This window comes from Neofelis nebulosa, chromosome 9 (assembly GCF_028018385.1).
Source record: "Neofelis nebulosa isolate mNeoNeb1 chromosome 9, mNeoNeb1.pri, whole genome shotgun sequence".
In the NCBI taxonomy this organism is placed as follows: Eukaryota; Metazoa; Chordata; class Mammalia; order Carnivora; family Felidae; genus Neofelis; species Neofelis nebulosa.
Window position 1 is genome coordinate 81787754 of NC_080790.1, and position 16371 is coordinate 81804124.

General features: G+C 48.0%; 1 protein-coding gene across 11 annotated transcripts in view; it reads left to right on the forward strand.

The window, feature by feature from the left end:
* Positions 1-16371, forward strand: part of NPAS2 (neuronal PAS domain protein 2) — a 159437-nt gene that overhangs the window by 137645 nt on the left and 5421 nt on the right. For 7 of the 11 annotated variants that reach the window (XM_058684449.1, XM_058684454.1, XM_058684451.1 and 4 more), the window contains 7 exons: positions 591-732; positions 1259-1368; positions 3576-3665; positions 7213-7359; positions 13104-13301; positions 15321-15511; positions 15796-15888. In XM_058684449.1, coding sequence (XP_058540432.1) covers positions 591-732; positions 1259-1368; positions 3576-3665; positions 7213-7359; positions 13104-13301; positions 15321-15511; positions 15796-15888 — 971 coding nt within the window. The remainder of the gene's footprint in view (positions 1-590; positions 733-1258; positions 1369-3575; positions 3666-7212; positions 7360-13103; positions 13302-15320; positions 15512-15795; positions 15889-16371) is intronic. The other 4 variants (XM_058684452.1, XM_058684455.1, XM_058684453.1 and 1 more) reach the window with 4 other exon arrangements.

Consider the following 16371-nt stretch of genomic DNA (forward strand, 5'->3'; position numbering starts at 1 on the left):
GTCACAGTTGCTTTCTCATCACATCACACTTGAAGCAAGGGCATCCTGGGATACAGGATTGGTTAGGATCCAGGACCCAAAGGATAGGAGACCTTTGGCCTTTTGCCTGTTCTTCACTCCGGGGCCCTGAGACTGCAGAGGAGAGGCAGTGGGGAGACTGTGTCGGGCACATTCTGAAGGCTCCAAAGGCATTTGTTTCAATGGTGTGTTAACAATCCGGTACCACCACCAACTTCATTTCTAGAACCTGCCTCTCCCCCTGCCCCCACTTCTGGGAAAGCCAAGAATCTGGGCAGTGAGGTGACAATTTTAAGGAAAAAAAAATGCAACATCAGTTATGAATATCTAAAAAATCAAAATCCAAGGTGAGCAAGTGTAATAGATACGGCTTATATAAGGCCACAAGCCTCTCAAAGATGTCTGGATTAAATACATGTACAAATATTGTACCTGAATGTGTCTGGAATGATCTCCAAATTGTTTAAGTCTTTCTCCCTACACCCTCCAAAATTTTCCACATAGTTAGAGGAGAACTAAAGTCACATTCCTGTCATCTCGATACTGCAATGTGGACTCTGTGTGTGTTTCAGGACAAGGGCTCCAGCCTGGACCCTCAGCAGCACTTTAACGCACTTGACGCAGGCACCTTGGGCCTTAACACCAGTCACTCACCATCAGTGTCCTCCAGAAGCTCCCACAAATCCTCGCACACGGCCATGTCAGAACCCGCCTGTGAGTGTGCTGCTACGGATGGCGAGGGGGTGGGCGCCCATGTGGGGCCAGGGTGGTGGGAGTATAGAGTCCCACAAAGGGTCCCAGGCCTGAGCAGAATCAAGACAGTCTCTGCCTGCCAAGTGGAAGCCGCCTTCCGGTTCACACTGTTTCTTGCTTCCTTTCCCTCCGGCTTTCTGCCCTCCACCTCTCCACACTCCAGAACAGACATAAAGCAGGTGTCACGCAGGCCGGATAGTCTGGCCAGGTTTTGGTGACCCTGGTAAGATGTAGGATCAGGCAGGTGGTTGAACCAGGTGGTGGACATGAAGCTCGGGGATGGTTTGCTCCCAGTGGGGGTCGGGTGCTGGCAGAACCCGAAGCTGTGGCTCTTGCAACAGCTTCCATTCATGCTGGACTTTTTTTTTTATCAGACATTCCACCCAAGCCCTTGTTTCAGGCATACTACAGTCGATGCTCCCCTCTTTTGATAAGAAAGCTGTTAAGGATGCATGAATCAGGAAGGTGATCGGTTGCTTTCTTACAGCTGCCCCAAGCAAGCTGATGGCAGAGGCCAGCACCACGGCTTTGCCGAGACCAGCCACCCTGCCCCACGAGCTCCCCGTGCCAGGGCTCAGCCAGGCAGCCACAATGCCGGTATGTATGTGACCTTAAACTCCTTCTCGACCAGAAGTGCCACAGCGTGGCACTGACAACACCATAGGACAGCATTACTGCATCTTCCCAGAGAAGCAGTTGTACTTGGAGATTAAGAGTATGGCGTGGCAGGCAGGGGTGGGAAGCTAGGTAATTGAATTGGCAAGTAATCTGAAACATTTTTATTCCAAAATTAACATGGATGTGTATTCAAGGAATGCAAAATGCAAATGAATTTTAAAGATTAAGCTGAAAAACCTCAAACCGGGGGTCACATCCGCAGAGTCTCTGAGGGTACACAGGATCCTTCCATCTGAGGTCCCATTTCACTCCAGGGAAAATGTTCAAGAAGTCAGTGCCAACAAAAATCTATCTCTGCATACATCAGGCAGTGTCCCTGATACACACCAGACCTCCCCAGAAGGTCAGGGAGTGAGTGGCCTTTTAGAAAGCACGCTGGCTATATGCAAAATCACTGATACACACAATACTCCAGTTATCTCCTGCCTTGTAAGGGGTCACACCAAACTTAGCGACATAAAGCAACAGTCATTTCTCACATTCGCGGGATTCAGGAAGGGCACAGCAGGGCTGACTCCTCTCTGCTGCCTCGTGTCAAGAGGCCTCACTGACTAGACCTGGGGAATCCACACCCCAGGGGTGTCTGTGCTCATGTCTGGTACGTGGGGTGGGCCGGGCTACCCTGAGACCATCCACCCTCCACTTGCCTGGGCCCCTTCTTGCCTGGGCCCAACTTGCCTTAGGCTTCTCCCAGCATGGCGACTGGGTTCCAAGAAGAAATGTCTGGAGATGGAGCTTTCTGTGAGAGCCAGGCAGAAGCTACATGGCTTTCTGTGACCTAGCCTTGGAAGTCCCACAGTGTCACCTCTGACATCCTTCTTGATCAGAGCAGCCCCAGCTCACCCACAGAGATCGACATAGACTCCACCTCAGGATGGGAGAAGTGTCCAAGAATGTCAGGGGCCACATCCAGGTAGTTGCCAGATACCCCCTACCCAACCCTCACTGACATTTTGGAGATGGGAGTGAACGTGCCAGCTTCCTGCTTGCGGTCTCCAGGAAAATCATGCAGGCCCTCCTTGAAAAGCTGGAGTGACGTGTTTTATTTTCAAATCGCACAAGACAAAGACCACTTTCTTTTTCTCCAGCCACCTTCCAAAAATGCTCCCAAGCCATGAATGCCATTCTTCCGATACTTGGCAGTCCAGTAGAACTACTTTCTGCCACTGATGGGGGTGCAGTTCTGGTTCCTCTCCGCTGTGTGAGGGATGCGATCCGAGGAGAACAAACCAGGCTCCAGGCAGCCCTGTGCTGGGGATTCCTCACTCAAAACAAGGTCTCCTGTGGTCACTTCCTCCCAATGTTGTCCTGCGTGACACTTCCCATTTGGGCTTCTCTTTATGGTCTCTAGGGCCTGAGGGACAGTTTGGGAGTAACTTCAGAAGAACCCTTTTACTTTTCTTTTAAAAACTCTCAATAGCCCACGAAGCTGAGGATTTCATTTCTTGTTTCTACACATTGCTACGTATCGCCCCCACTGTCCTCCTGCTCTGCCCTGAGGGATCAGGAAACAAGGTCTGTGACTCAGCTGACTGCCCAGGAGTCTCTTGAACAGATTCCAGGCAGAGCCTGGTGAAATTGCACCAGTATTCACTGCCTGGATGAATGAATGGATATAGAAACGCATGGCACATCTGTCCGCTGCATTCAGGTTGAGCAGGAAGGATAAGGGCCACACGCAAAGCCAGCGTTGGTTATTAGCACAACCCCATTCGTATTGCTCGATGACAGTGCTAAGAATTTATCAATTTGGGAGAAGAAGCAACCAAATCCAGCAAGAATGGAGTCTAGAACAGAGGCAAGGAAGGGGGAGCGAGAGGAGCTGCCAAGCTCCGGCACATCATAGCGGCTTTGCAGGGCACACCATGGTGGGAAGGCATCCCAGACCCCGAGTGACTCCAGGATCTTGCTCAAGGGCACCCTGCACCCTCCATCAGCCATGTGTCGGCTCTGACTCTGTGTCTTGCAAGGGCGGCAGCACAGCCTACCTTCTGCATGTAAGCTCTTCACTCTAGTGCAGAAGGGCCTCCTCTAGGCCAGAGAACCCAGCTGAGCGAGAGCATCCATGTGCCTCTGTAATGGCCCAGAAGTGGTGTTTGTTAACAAGGGACCCCTCTCTTCCCCAGGCTCCCCTGCCTGCCCCGTCATCCTGTGACCTCACACAGCAGCTCCTGCCTCAGACCATTTTGCAGAACCCACCTGCCCCCATGACACAGGTGAGTCTGGGGCTCAGGGAAAAGGGAGCCTGGTGGTGGCGCTCCCCGGGACAGAATGCTTGCTATCCTCTTGGGTGTGTAGATGCATCGGTGCCAATGTATAGGTACCAAAGCAAGATCCCAAACCGGGGGATGTTTCTCCTGACGTGCAGGTGGGGCACGTCGAGCTATGAACTTTGTCCTCTCCCTGTCCCCTCTGGCCATCATCCTTTTCTTAATCTTTGTTCATCCCTCTGCCACTTCTCCATGTTCCTCTTACTTTTTATGACTCCAAATTGGTTATGTTATTTCAGGAAAAGTTTGAATTAGGCCAAATGTCATAGGAAGCTATGAGCCCAGTACTATAAATACCACATTTGTTGGTTGTTTTGTTTTGTTTTGTTTTGTTTTGTTTTGTTTTTTAAGGACCGTGGCTTTGCTGAGTAATTCCTTCCTTGTTTTAGCAACATTCAGTGAGTTACTATTTGGGTCAGTCCATGAGCTGGTGGGCACAGCCCTAGCTTTTAGCACTCAGAGTTGAAGGGAGAGGTGGACATACCAACAGACCAACCTCCATGGCAGGGTGTGTGTGTTTATACAACCGGTAAGAAAACAGCCTACCGAGGAGGTGACCCCTGAGCTGGGCCCAGCAGGACGTGCTCGAGGCCTGGTGAGAGGCTGGATGAAATAGTGGTCATTCATTCTGTGGCTGCGTAGGGCCTTTGAGCGGACTAGCATACACTGCACTGAAGCCAGGCTCCACTTCCAGTTTCTTTATGGGATATCTAGCTTTGTGCCACTGTCTGGCTACAAGGGGATCCGAGGTCACAGTTCACTGACAAGTACTCCTGGCCGCACTCCTGCCAAAGTGTGGACTTCTCTCTTGGGGCAAATCCATCAGCACCGATGAAAACTCTTTTACAGCACATGTCCCATTAACAGCCGTCTCAGATGCTTTCCTGGAATCAGAAAGACACCTGCTAGCACATGCCCCTCGACAGAGTTAGGCTGGAAGGATGTCAAAGCTACTCATCCAGAGTCAACTAATTAAAATAGTCTATGTTCATCCTCATTCGGAAAAAAAATTTTTTTTTCTCTTCGAATTTCCAAGGCACATTTGGTATGAAATTAGTCAGTTTTTCAATCCAAAGGCACATGAAATGAGGGTTCCTGTAACTTCTGGGTCTTGCATCCTAAAGGAATTTCTTTGTTTTATTATGCATAATGATGTGATTAAGGCCTTCAAATTCTAATGTTTCATGTATTAAACGTCATTTTAATTAACAGAAACAGTTCTTAGTCTCTTAGGCATGTTATACTTAATAATAACCATATTCTTTAAGACATTCTTACATAATGCTGACCTTTCAAGTCAGACAGTTCTTTGCATACCAGCTCCATGTAAAACAGTGCATTCTACAGTTTTCTCTCTTTCCATTCTCTGAAGCTATCTATCACTCTAGCACCCTGTCGTGGAAAGGGGCCGGGGGGAATAAAACCTAAAGTCTGACAAAGGGTTTTCTGGGTAACTAGCTGGTGGTTTGGCTTCAAGATGTGTTTCTAAAATGTCTCTAAGTTAGAATAAATGTCTTTCTCAAAGAGGCCATGATCAAGAATATAACAAGAGACTAAGGCCTGGGTGTCTTGGAATCCCTTGAGAAAATCAGAATAATATTAGAAGTCACTATCACTTATGAAGCCCAGTGCTGGCCCCTCCCTGACTGCCCTGCCGCCTCCTATTTCCCTTTGGAGCCAACTGGGCAACCCAGAGTGTCCTCTCCACTGGACATGCTAGGCGTAGCCCCCAATGTTTCCTGACTTTGTAGAACCCCTGGAAGCTTTTGAGTTGTGGTTGTGTGTGTGTGTGTGTGTGTGTGTGTGTGTTTAATTTGCTACCTAGTAGAGGTCGCTTTCTTAACGGAATTCTCTTTCAAATTCCCAGCTGTGTGTTTTGATTACTTACATTCTGATGAAGATTTTTGTGATACAGTCTGGTTTAGCACAGAGAACTCATGTTTAGCAAGAGACTTTTTCTGTTAAATGAAATCTGAAGGCAAAGCCGCTCTGATTGAGGTGGATTTGGGAGGCGGGGGAGGTGTTGCTGGCAAAACCGCTCGGCCTCACCCAGCTCCTGAGACTCAGAATTCACATTTTGGCCCCGGACCACCAGCTAGCTGTGCGATCTCAAGCGAGCCACAACCTCTGCGTGACATGGGGGTATGATGTAAAGAATTAAACGACTGGCCAGTGTGGGTCTCCGCAAGTGGCAGCATATAGTGGGTTTTTTAAATCATTTTGCCACTCCAAAAACTGCAGTCAGTTATTCCATCCTTCAGTGTATCCTATCTGTGTTCTAAAGTCTCCCCAGCCTCCTTGCTTTTCCATGTAAGAAAGGTCAAAGGGCAGAGGAAGAGTCTCTGGAGGTGTTTGCAAAAGACAATGAGCAAGAATCAGACTAGGGAGAATGTTGGGATAGAGATTGAGGGAATGGAGGTTAAGTCATTGTTTAAAAAAAAAAAAAAGGAGGAGGAAGGGAAGGAAAAGATGAGAAAGGGAGAGGGAGGGAAGGAGGAGGAAGGGAGGGAGGGAGGAGGGGAGGGGAAGTCCCAGGCCAGCAAACACATGTTCCTCAAGAAACAGGAATTATTGAGTGCTCCAGAGAGCCCAGAGCAGGGTAGCCACCCCAGGGAGTGCCAGCCTCCCTTGCCACGATCCCCTACTTTCCTCGTGTTTCCTTGCAAGGAAACACCCTATGTCAAGGTAGGACCTATGTCCCAGAGATCACCTGTAGATTCTTTCTAAAACCAACCTCCATCCCAGGAAAAGGAGTAAGAGGTGGAACGGAGGGGAAACTTGGAGCTTATGTGCAAAGCAGACATCAGTGTCCCTCCTGTAAGGGCACCCTCTGCCAGTGTTACCCTCAGGATAAATAGGTGATTGTACTATTCTTTTCCTTAGTCTTTTGGTGCACAGATCTCTAAGTGCAGAGCAGCAAATGAACCTGGGGGAAGTGAGGGAGGGTGGTAAGGCCTCCCCATGGCCTCAGGCTGGTTTGAAGAGCAGGGCCCCCACAAATTGTAGCTATCAAGCTCATTTGTGAATTGTTACAGAAGAGCCCTGTATGCCAGGATCAGATTTAGGATAACGATAGGACCCCAGATTGCCTGTGAAGCTGTCACATGCTCTCTGATGCACTGCTTTTGACATTCATCCCCAAAACCATTTGTCTGTCTAACCAAATTTGGAATGTCAGTTTGTGAGCACTGCTCACAAAATTGTGTCCCAATTCTGTGGCCCTCCCAAGCTGCAGTGCAATACATTAGACCTGCAGGTTCTGGTAGGCCTGAGAAAAGCTCATGTGGGGACCACTGGGCCTCCCAGTGCTCATCCAAAGACCCTGTGCCCTGCCGAGCGCCCCAGCAGTGAGTCACTCAGGAGGGATACCAAAAAGGGTGGATAAGGGACTGGAAATGAAAGTGGGCAGGGCTGCTCAGAACAGCAGCAACATCTGTCTGCAAGGCTGAAATAACTCTTTCATCTGGTCTTGTGTTTTGACTCCACCTTCAAGTTCTCAGCACAGTTCAGCATGTTCCAGACCATCAAAGACCAGCTGGAGCAGCGGACACGGATCCTGCAAGCTAACATCCGGTGGCAGCAGGAGGAGCTCCACAAGATCCAGGAGCAGCTCTGCCTGGTCCAGGACTCCAATATCCAGGTGAGGCCTCTTCCTGGGCGAGCATCCGCCACGGTCTCTGTCCTCCCTGCCTCCCTGCCATATTTATCCACTGTTTCGGGGTGGGCAGGACTCCCACCAAAGTGCCTCTGTACTGCCCTAATGAGTCCTGCTTACTAAGCATATTGCAACCTCCAATACCAAGTACAAGGAACAAATCCCCCCTCCTCCATCCCCAACTCCAGGCCAAACACAAATTTCACATGACACCCTCCCTGTTGACCCCTTGCTCTGTTGGGCACATAATGTCTGTATATCACCTGCATTTTCATTCATGAGTGGTGGTGGTTTGCCCTACATTGATGCCTGCCTCCCTCCCTCCTGTGGGGGGTGTAGACTCCCGGCACATGTGTAACTGCTTTTATAGCAGTGGGCCGGGTACTGGCTACCCGTGGGGGAAATGGAGGCAGCTCTACTGTAGCCTCTCACCCAAAGGGGCCATGAAGGGAGATCTGGGAAATGATGAGATCTGCACCCTGCACAGAGGGGGGATGGGAGAGGGAGCTGGGGACTGGAGGTCAGCACCCTGGCGTCTCCAGGCCACCCCATTTGTGGCATGCCCATTGCGGCATGCTGCGGTTCTGACAACAGCAGCTTTCAACCATGACACTGCCCCCCACCCCCGCCAGATGTCGCTTCTTTAAATCCTTTGGAGAGATTGCTTTTGGAGTGAAAGCTGTATATGTTAGATTTCTTACAAGGATAAGTGATTTTTACCAAGTTTTACTTGTATCAGGTGAAGACTATGTTTCTTCCCAAGTGCATTCTTTTGACCCAGCCTCTAATTGTGAACGTAATTCTAGCTCACCTTGGAGTCTGCCTTGAGAGCTCTAAGCATTTGCACTCCTCCCCCCACGCCCCTTAGAAGAGGCGGAAGGAAGCAGGAGACACCCTTGGAGAAAATGGTTGGAACCCTGGCCCTGCCGCTTCCCGGTCACGGTCCACACAGACCCTTCCGGGGGGACCAACAGGTTCTATGCGAGCGCAGCGCCCTAGCCCTGCGCGGTGAGATAACGCGTGAAGGATCGGCGATGCTGGGTAGCGGGAGACACCTGCTGCCGGCCTTCCTGCCTCCCTGGGCTCCTCAGAGGCGCTCCTGGCTTGCTTTCCAGAGCCTAACTGCCCCTGCCCCCACCCCCATCCGCACAGACTCTCAGCCTGGGCTCTCCCTTCCCCCCGCCCCACCACCCGGAGCGGGACGCGCACTTCCCGCCTCGGGGGTCCGGGGGCGGAGAGCTCGGCCACACCCAAAGCCCTGCAGCTGCCCCGCCTCCTCTACCACTCCCCAAAACGGGCCCGGGAGAAGACCACAGTGTTTACAGGAAAAGAAATGCAGTCATGGAGGTGTCAAAGTCCCTTTTTGCTTATTCCTTCCCAGCTGTAATATTTTCTCACTGATCCAAGGCCCGATTGGCAGAACTTGCCTGACTCCAATTACTTGAATGGAATTTTTACACTAACAGGAAGGGGAAAATTGAGCCAGAAACTGCTAAAAGCAAGGTAGGCGTATGAACATCCTTCTCAGAGCCCGGGCCTTTCTATTTCCTGCCTTTTCCACATTCAAGCTGAATTCTAAAATAACAGGCGACACAAGGTTATCTCTTTCACTCCTTGTTATGAAGAAGTCTTATTTTTCTTCCTCGTGACCAATGCATTTTGTTACACACCCCCCCCCCAAAGTATCCATACCAACAGAGCACCTGAGTTTTGTGAGGGTTGAGGTGGAAATCAGGCCCTGCAGTGTGTTCCTTCCCCGTTTTCATGCTTGTGACCTTATCTTTGCAGTGGAATTTTCCAAAGAACATGGAAATCCACAGATTGTCCAACCAGAGAATATTTCCTCAAGCAGCCTGCCTTCTTGTAGTTTTACAAGTTTACAGATTTAAAGAAATACATTCCAAAATGTACAACCAAAATGTGATATTCCTTAAAAACAAAACCAAAAACCTGCGTGGTTCAAGCATAAAGAAAAAGCAAGTAAAAATGACTCCACCCCTTCCCTAAAAAGGTAGGAGTGGGGAAGAGAGATTAAATAAGAATAATTGATATTTGATAGACTATCAACTATTGATATATCAAACTATTGATGAAGAGTTGATCATTGTTGAAGCCTAAACATGATACATGGGGTTTCATTATACCTCTATTTTGTGTATTTCTAAGATGTTCTGTAATAGTAAGTATTGTAAAAGGAAGCAGATTAGAATAATGAAAAACCACATGTGAGCATACGATTGGTTTATTCTTAAAAATTAGAAGCTTTTTTTTCTCTGATAGCTTTTTCTATTTGAATGAAGGAACTATTTTTCTCATACTTCCTATAAAGTTGACCCCCTGTGCCTTTTAAGAAGTCATCCTCCTAAACCATAAAATTCTACTTTTTTGTGGGTAAAACAGAGGCATGGATGTGCACAGTGAATTAGGATTGTCCCCTACAAAAGCCTTTACCAGAATGTCAGTGGACTTTCCTACTTTACTTCAGTGCCCCTGAGCTTTCATTGAGACTATGTGTGCATGTGATGCTTACTGAGTACAATTAAAACACACACAGTAACACACACACACACACAACTGGGTTATGAGGGAAAGGTCCTCTGAAGTGTTTGTGTCTGCACCTAGATGGGAGCCATGAAGGATGCTACTTGGGGAGAGCTGTTCCCATGAAAGGTTGTGTCACCCCCTGCAGTCCAGAGAAGGATGCCTCTTGTTCTCTTTTTGAGAGTATGCACGCCCTCTGCTGGCTACTCAAAGAAATGCCAGGAAGGGCATCTGTAGCAATGGCAAATGTGTTCCTTGATAGTTCTTTTCAATCACTCATCTATCTTTCTTTCCTTTCTTCCATCCGCCCATTCATCCATCTATTCATCCATCATCCCTTCCTTCATTCCCTCCATCCACTTATGCATCCATCCATCATTCCTTCCATCCATCCACCCTCCATACACCTATCGATCCATCTATCCATCCATCTATCCTTCCATCTGGCAGACACCCATTATGTATCAAGCACTTGGTTAGGCACTGTGCAAAAACAGAGATACACAGGACAGGGTTTTTATCCTTAGAAGGCACACATCAGTGGGACAGAGTAGCAGAGCCAGCAGTCTCTGACATAACACCAGCAGAAATAGTTTGCCCTTCTCTGAGCAAAAGCCTCATTTATTTGTTTATTCATTCATTTATCTATTCATCACTCATTTTTCAGATAGTTTTTGAATGCCCAAAGAGGCAAAGGAACAAAAAGTTCCTTTTTTCATTTTAAATACTGTTGTTACTATCTAACGTTGATTGAGCCCTTACTATGTCTCAGCATAAATTTTATTTAATCCTTTATGAGATATATGATGTTAATGTCACTGTTTTATTAATGAAGAAACTAAAGCTTTGGAAAGTCATGAAAACTGCCTAAGGTCATACCAGTAATACATGTTGGGGTTGGAATCTGAACCTAGGTATGTGATTTAAGCCACATTATACTGCCTGTCATAAATAAAGGTTGCAGTTTTTTTGAAGTCTAACCAGAAGGTAAATTGTTCCCTACCGGAAAAATGTATGTTATGTAGTTTTGAGTATTGTGTTTTTGCTAAAGTGATGAAGCGTAGGTCACTGTAAGTGCTATAAGTAATAATCCCCAAACTGAATCTAAGATGATCGATACCCAGAAAAGTCTTCTTAACTTCTTAAGTGACAAAGAGCTCTCATTGAAAACCTCTCTGGTGGGGTGGAGGTGTGAGTGGAAAGCAGGGAGATCAGGTGGGGTGGTGGAAAGGGGACCAGATGGGAACCTGGTCCACTCAGCTCAGCCACCCACCTGTCTCAGGCCTCTCGGAGCCAGCTCAACCCCCGCCCATGAGGCGTAAACTTGAACTAACTACTCTGCTCCTGCTAGTATCTACTTGGCAGGGTTCTACCTCTGCCTTTCCATAATTACTCTGTCACTCAGCAAATGTTGGCATGTCGGTTCTGTACTGGGTTTGAGGTTGTACTGACCTGAGTACAGGAATGGAGGATTAAAACTCCAGATGCTAGAAGGAAGAGGGACTTGCTCCTCAAGAACTCAAAGCTATAGCCCTTAAAGGGAGGGGAGCACTGCCTGTCAAGAATCCAGTATATTTGGGGGCACCTGGGTGGCTCAGTCAGTCGAGCATCTGACTCTTGGTTTCAGCTCAGGTCATGATCTCACAGTTCGTGGGTTCGAGCCCCGCATCGGGTTCTTGGTGATGGCACAGAGCCTGCTTGGGGTTCTGTCTCCCTCTCTCTCTTCCCCTCCCCTGCTCTCTATCTCTCTTTCTCAAAAATAAATAAACATTTCGAAGGAAGGAAGGAAGGAAGGAAGGAAGGAAGGAAGGAAGGAAGGAAAGAAAGAAAGAAAGAAAGAAAGAAAGAAAGAAAGAAAGAAAGAAAGAAAGAGAAGGAAAGAATCCAATATATTCAATAATACCAGTTTTCAATGCCCACAAGGACCTTTGATTCAAAGAGCTGGTTACATGTCTTAGGTTTAAATTATTATTAAAAGTATTAAAGTTGTTTTTCTTAAGGCTTTAGAGTCAATTTACAGATTATATTTTATTTACAAATCTAATTTGGTCTAAAAATAGCAATGCTTTTACTTGTTTTAATTTTGTCAGCTATTTTATAAATGTAACAAATCATAAATAACCAACATTCTCTACCAAAGCCATTAGTCTACAAGTTCAATATGTCTAAATCTTCCAAACGTTTCATGTGCTGAACAAGGCAGACCTGTCAACTTAGAAGTAAAATCTTTCTAAGCTCTTAAGCAATTCTTTTAATGTTTTTTTTTTTTTTTTTTTTTTATTTTTTGGGACAGAGAGAGACAGAGCATGAATGGGGGAGGGGCAGAGAGAGAGGGAGACACAGAATCGGAAACAGGCTCCAGGCTCCGAGCCATCAGCCCAGAGCCTGACACGGGGCTCGAACTCACGGACCGCGAGATCGTGACCTGGCTGAAGTCGGACGCTTAACCGACTGCGCCACCCAGGCGCCCCTTAAGCAATTCTTTTAAATCAAACACATCAAAAATGAAGTAGATCGATGTTCTCATAAACACTTAAACATTCTACAAACTTATCAAATTTTCTTAAACCTTTCAAATTAAAACTTCCAGGCCAATGTATCACATTTGCCTCCCTGGGAATGCAGAGTCACCTAGCTAATGGGAGCGGATTGCTGGATAAGATGCCCGACCGCAATGTGGGTACACACCCAGGCCAGTGGTCAGAGATGTAAGGCCTGGCACAGGGCCTGGTCCTACTGCCAGGATGGTGCAGCCTTATGGCACAGGTTAGCCTACCCTCTGCCACCATTCATCCCATTAACAAGATATTTCTCTCTTCTAATAAGAAACTGGTAAGCCAATGCAGTCTCTATGCAAGTACATTGAGTTATTTATAGACCATCTGGATCTAAGCATCTTTCACACTGATAGACCTCCATCGCTAGACGGTAGCCTTCTATAAGGCAAGGTCAGCATCCCTCCGACCCACTGCTCCACCTCCAGGACCCTTGCACTGTGCTTGTGGCATCACAGCACCCAATGTCCCCACGTTGAGTGAATGAATCCTTCCCAAGCAGGTCAGAGAGAGCAAGAAAGCCGTGGATAGGGAATACAGAGAAGGTGCAGACACCTTGGTGTGTGGAGGCAGAGCCCTGAAAGTGGAGGCACATGTGATCCCAAACTTAAAGGTACACTGTTCCGCTTCCAGATGTTCCTGCAGCAGCCAGCTGTTTCCCTGAGCTTCAGCAGCGCAACGCGGCCTGAGGCTCAGCAGCAACTCCAGCAGAGGTCAGCCCCAGCCTCCCAGCCCCAGCTTGTGGCCAGCCCTCAACTCCCAGGGCAGATTGCCTCTGCCCAGGTGGCAAACCAGCACCTGCTCAGAGAATCAAGTGTGATATCAACCCAGGTAAAAGTGCTTGTCTTCATACTCAGTCCTCGCCACCGAAGCAGACCAGGGCATGCTTGATTCCTGCAGTATCCCGAACTGGAAACCTATTGAGCCTTTCCTCTGTGACCAGGGCTAGAGTATGTTGGGGGCGGGGGGGTGCGAGGAGGTTCTTTTCCTTATTCTAAGTCACTCTGAAGCCCCAAGTTGTACTAGTTTCCTTCTGTGTTTTATTAATATGTTAAAATATCTCAATGGTATCCTGCAGTTGAAACTTTCAGCATTGATCCTGACCTGGGCTGGAGGTAGATATGGATACCCAGACACTCACATTGACAGCCATATGTCCCCGTGTGTGTGTCCTCAGTCCTCTTCATCTAGTCTGGTTATAGCCATTATCAGTGTGAGAACACAGGTTATCCACTTCTGTTCATTGTCCCTTTCCCCTGGGCCACCGTGCTCCCTCTCCTTCCTCCAGATTCCCCACCAAGCCCTTCCCTCATTGTCATTACCACCTACTACAAGCCATCAATGACTTTGCAATCTGACAGTCAGCCAGCAATAAATGGCACTTAAATTGAATGAAATTGAGAGGACCTAAGCCCCTGCTTCTGGAAGATCAAAGATTGGAAGGCAAGATACAGCCTCTCCTCAAGTCTCATATTGGCACCTGTTCAGCAGATCTGCTGAGCTCCTCTTATTCACCATCTCCCAGGGGAACAGAGACGAATAAGACTTATCTTGACTCCAAGGAGCTTCTAGTCCCATGGGGCCTCTGGGAATGTAAACAGATAACGTACAGATAATGTACAATAAAATGTGGAAAAGTCCACATTTAATAGTTTGGCCCATCTTCACCCAGATTTGAGGGTTTTCCTCTAAAATGCAGCCTTTTGGTTCTAAAGGTCAACAGAAAAATTAATGAGAATAGCCAAGAAGAATTTGGAAAAGAAAAACTGAGGAAGGGCCTACACTATCCAATATTGAAAAATTTCAAAGATGCCTCAAGAGTTAAAACACTGTGGTGCCATCATATGAATGGATAGTCAGTCAAACACTGGAAAACCCAAAAAACAAAAAAGCAAATCCAAGCCCATTCCATCATTCATTTAAGATTTCAATCACAAGTATTTATTATGTGCTCACTGTGTGCTAAGCACTGAGGGAAAGCAGTGAACAAAAAAGAAAACAGCATCTCTGATGCAAGTCAGGAGAGAGATGCAAACGAGTAAAGATGACAGCATGTCAAATGGTTATGCAAGAACACAGGTGAATGCTGGGGGTGTGGGCAAGAACACAGGTGAAGGTTGGGGACTGTGCTGGAGTTTTCAATAGGTAGCCTTTTCTTAGAGTAGATAATATTCGATAAAAGAGACCTGATGGAATGAGAGAATGAACCATACCAGTATTAGGAGGAAGAGCATTCTACATGGGGGAATCAGCCAGTGCAAAGGCCCTGAGGCCTGATGAGTTAGAAACAGTAAGGAGGTCCACGTGTCTGGAGTAGAATTTGTGAAGCAGAAGGTAGTTCCATGCACATTTTCCTTATTTGCTGAGTGCCCAACACTGTTCTAGGCCCAAGGGATTTAAAGAATCCTTGAGGTGTTTATAATCCAATGGGGAAGACAGTCCCAGGATCAAAATACTTCAAAAACTAGTGGGTCCTAGGGGTGCCTAGGGGGTTCACTTCAGGGGTGCCTAGGGGTTAACCTAGTTGGTTAAGCATCCAACTCTTGATTTCAGCTCAGGTCATCATCTCATGGTTTCTGGGTTTGAGTCCTGCATTGGCTTCATGCTGACAGCATGGAGCCTGCTTGGGATATATTCTCTCTCTCTCTCTCTCTCTCTCTCTCTCTCTCTCAAAATAAATAAACTTAAAACAAACAAACAAACAAACAAAACCACAACAAAGAAAAGTAGTGGGTCCTAAGAGGAAGGGCCAGGGTAAGTAGAAGAAAGAGGTTCTGGGGAGGATTCCTGGAGAGATGACACCTGAGTTGAGTCTAAGTCTTACCTCTCTCATTAACATGATGGCTCCAGGGTCCACGGCCTATGAGAAGCTCACAGATGATGCAGGGAAGTAGCCACTCAGTGAGCAGCTTGACGCCCCAGTTCAGCAGCACCACGGCTGTGCTCCCACCAGCTCTGAGCCTGACCACGCTTGCTTCCGCCTCCCAGGATGGCAGCCAGTGCCAGCCCAGCCCAGACTTTGGTCATGATCGGCAGCTCAGGTACTGAGATCGCCCTCATTTAAAAGATAGCTCAGGTGCAGCTTTACAGTAGCCACTTCAGCCTCCCTTCTGCTGCCTCCCAGTCTCAGCTAACAAAGTGGCAAGAGAGGGCTGGGGTCTCGGATGGCTGTGCTCATCTTCCTCTGAGAGCAGAGTGGGCACAGTGGGTGTCAGGGGCAGCCAGAGAGGGCCCAGCCAGGCTGGGCAGGTGCTGCTGTCAGCCAGCGGGTCTACAGTTTGGGTGCTGATTCAAGTTTCCCATTTATCTCCTCCTCTGCTCCAAGGCTATTGCTGAGCCAGCCCATCCAGCCCATGATGCCTGGGTCCTGTGATGCGAGGCAGCCCTCAGAGGTCAGCAGGACTGGACGGCAAGTCAAGTAGGTGGCCCCGGGTGGAGGGAGGAGGCAGAGAACTGCACTGAGTGGTCTCAGGCTGGCAGGGCTCTCATCGGCCTGGACCAGCAGCGTTCCTGTGCGTCTCACACGAAAGGCAAGGTCAAAGTGTGCCCACACCCTTTGCAAGGAGACCCCCTTAGCTCTTCTTCCATTTCCCATTGAAGAAGATCAAACTGTGTGTCAGCATTCCGTGCTTAAAACAGGACCTGAACAAAACAATTAATTATATCCCCTGTCTGTCATCATCTTCAGATATCTTTATGGGTCCTTTGCCCTCGGTAACATCCCAGGTAAATGTAGCCTGATCCCCTTCCCCAGGGTGCTCCCATGGCTCCATCTGACCAGCAGATGCTGGCACATTCCACAGGCATACTTGGACACTTGGAGCTCTCCAGCTCTGTGGTTCTGGTGCTGAGCCACGGGACTGTGAAACCCTGCAGATGTGGGCTCTCCTTCCTTCCCAGA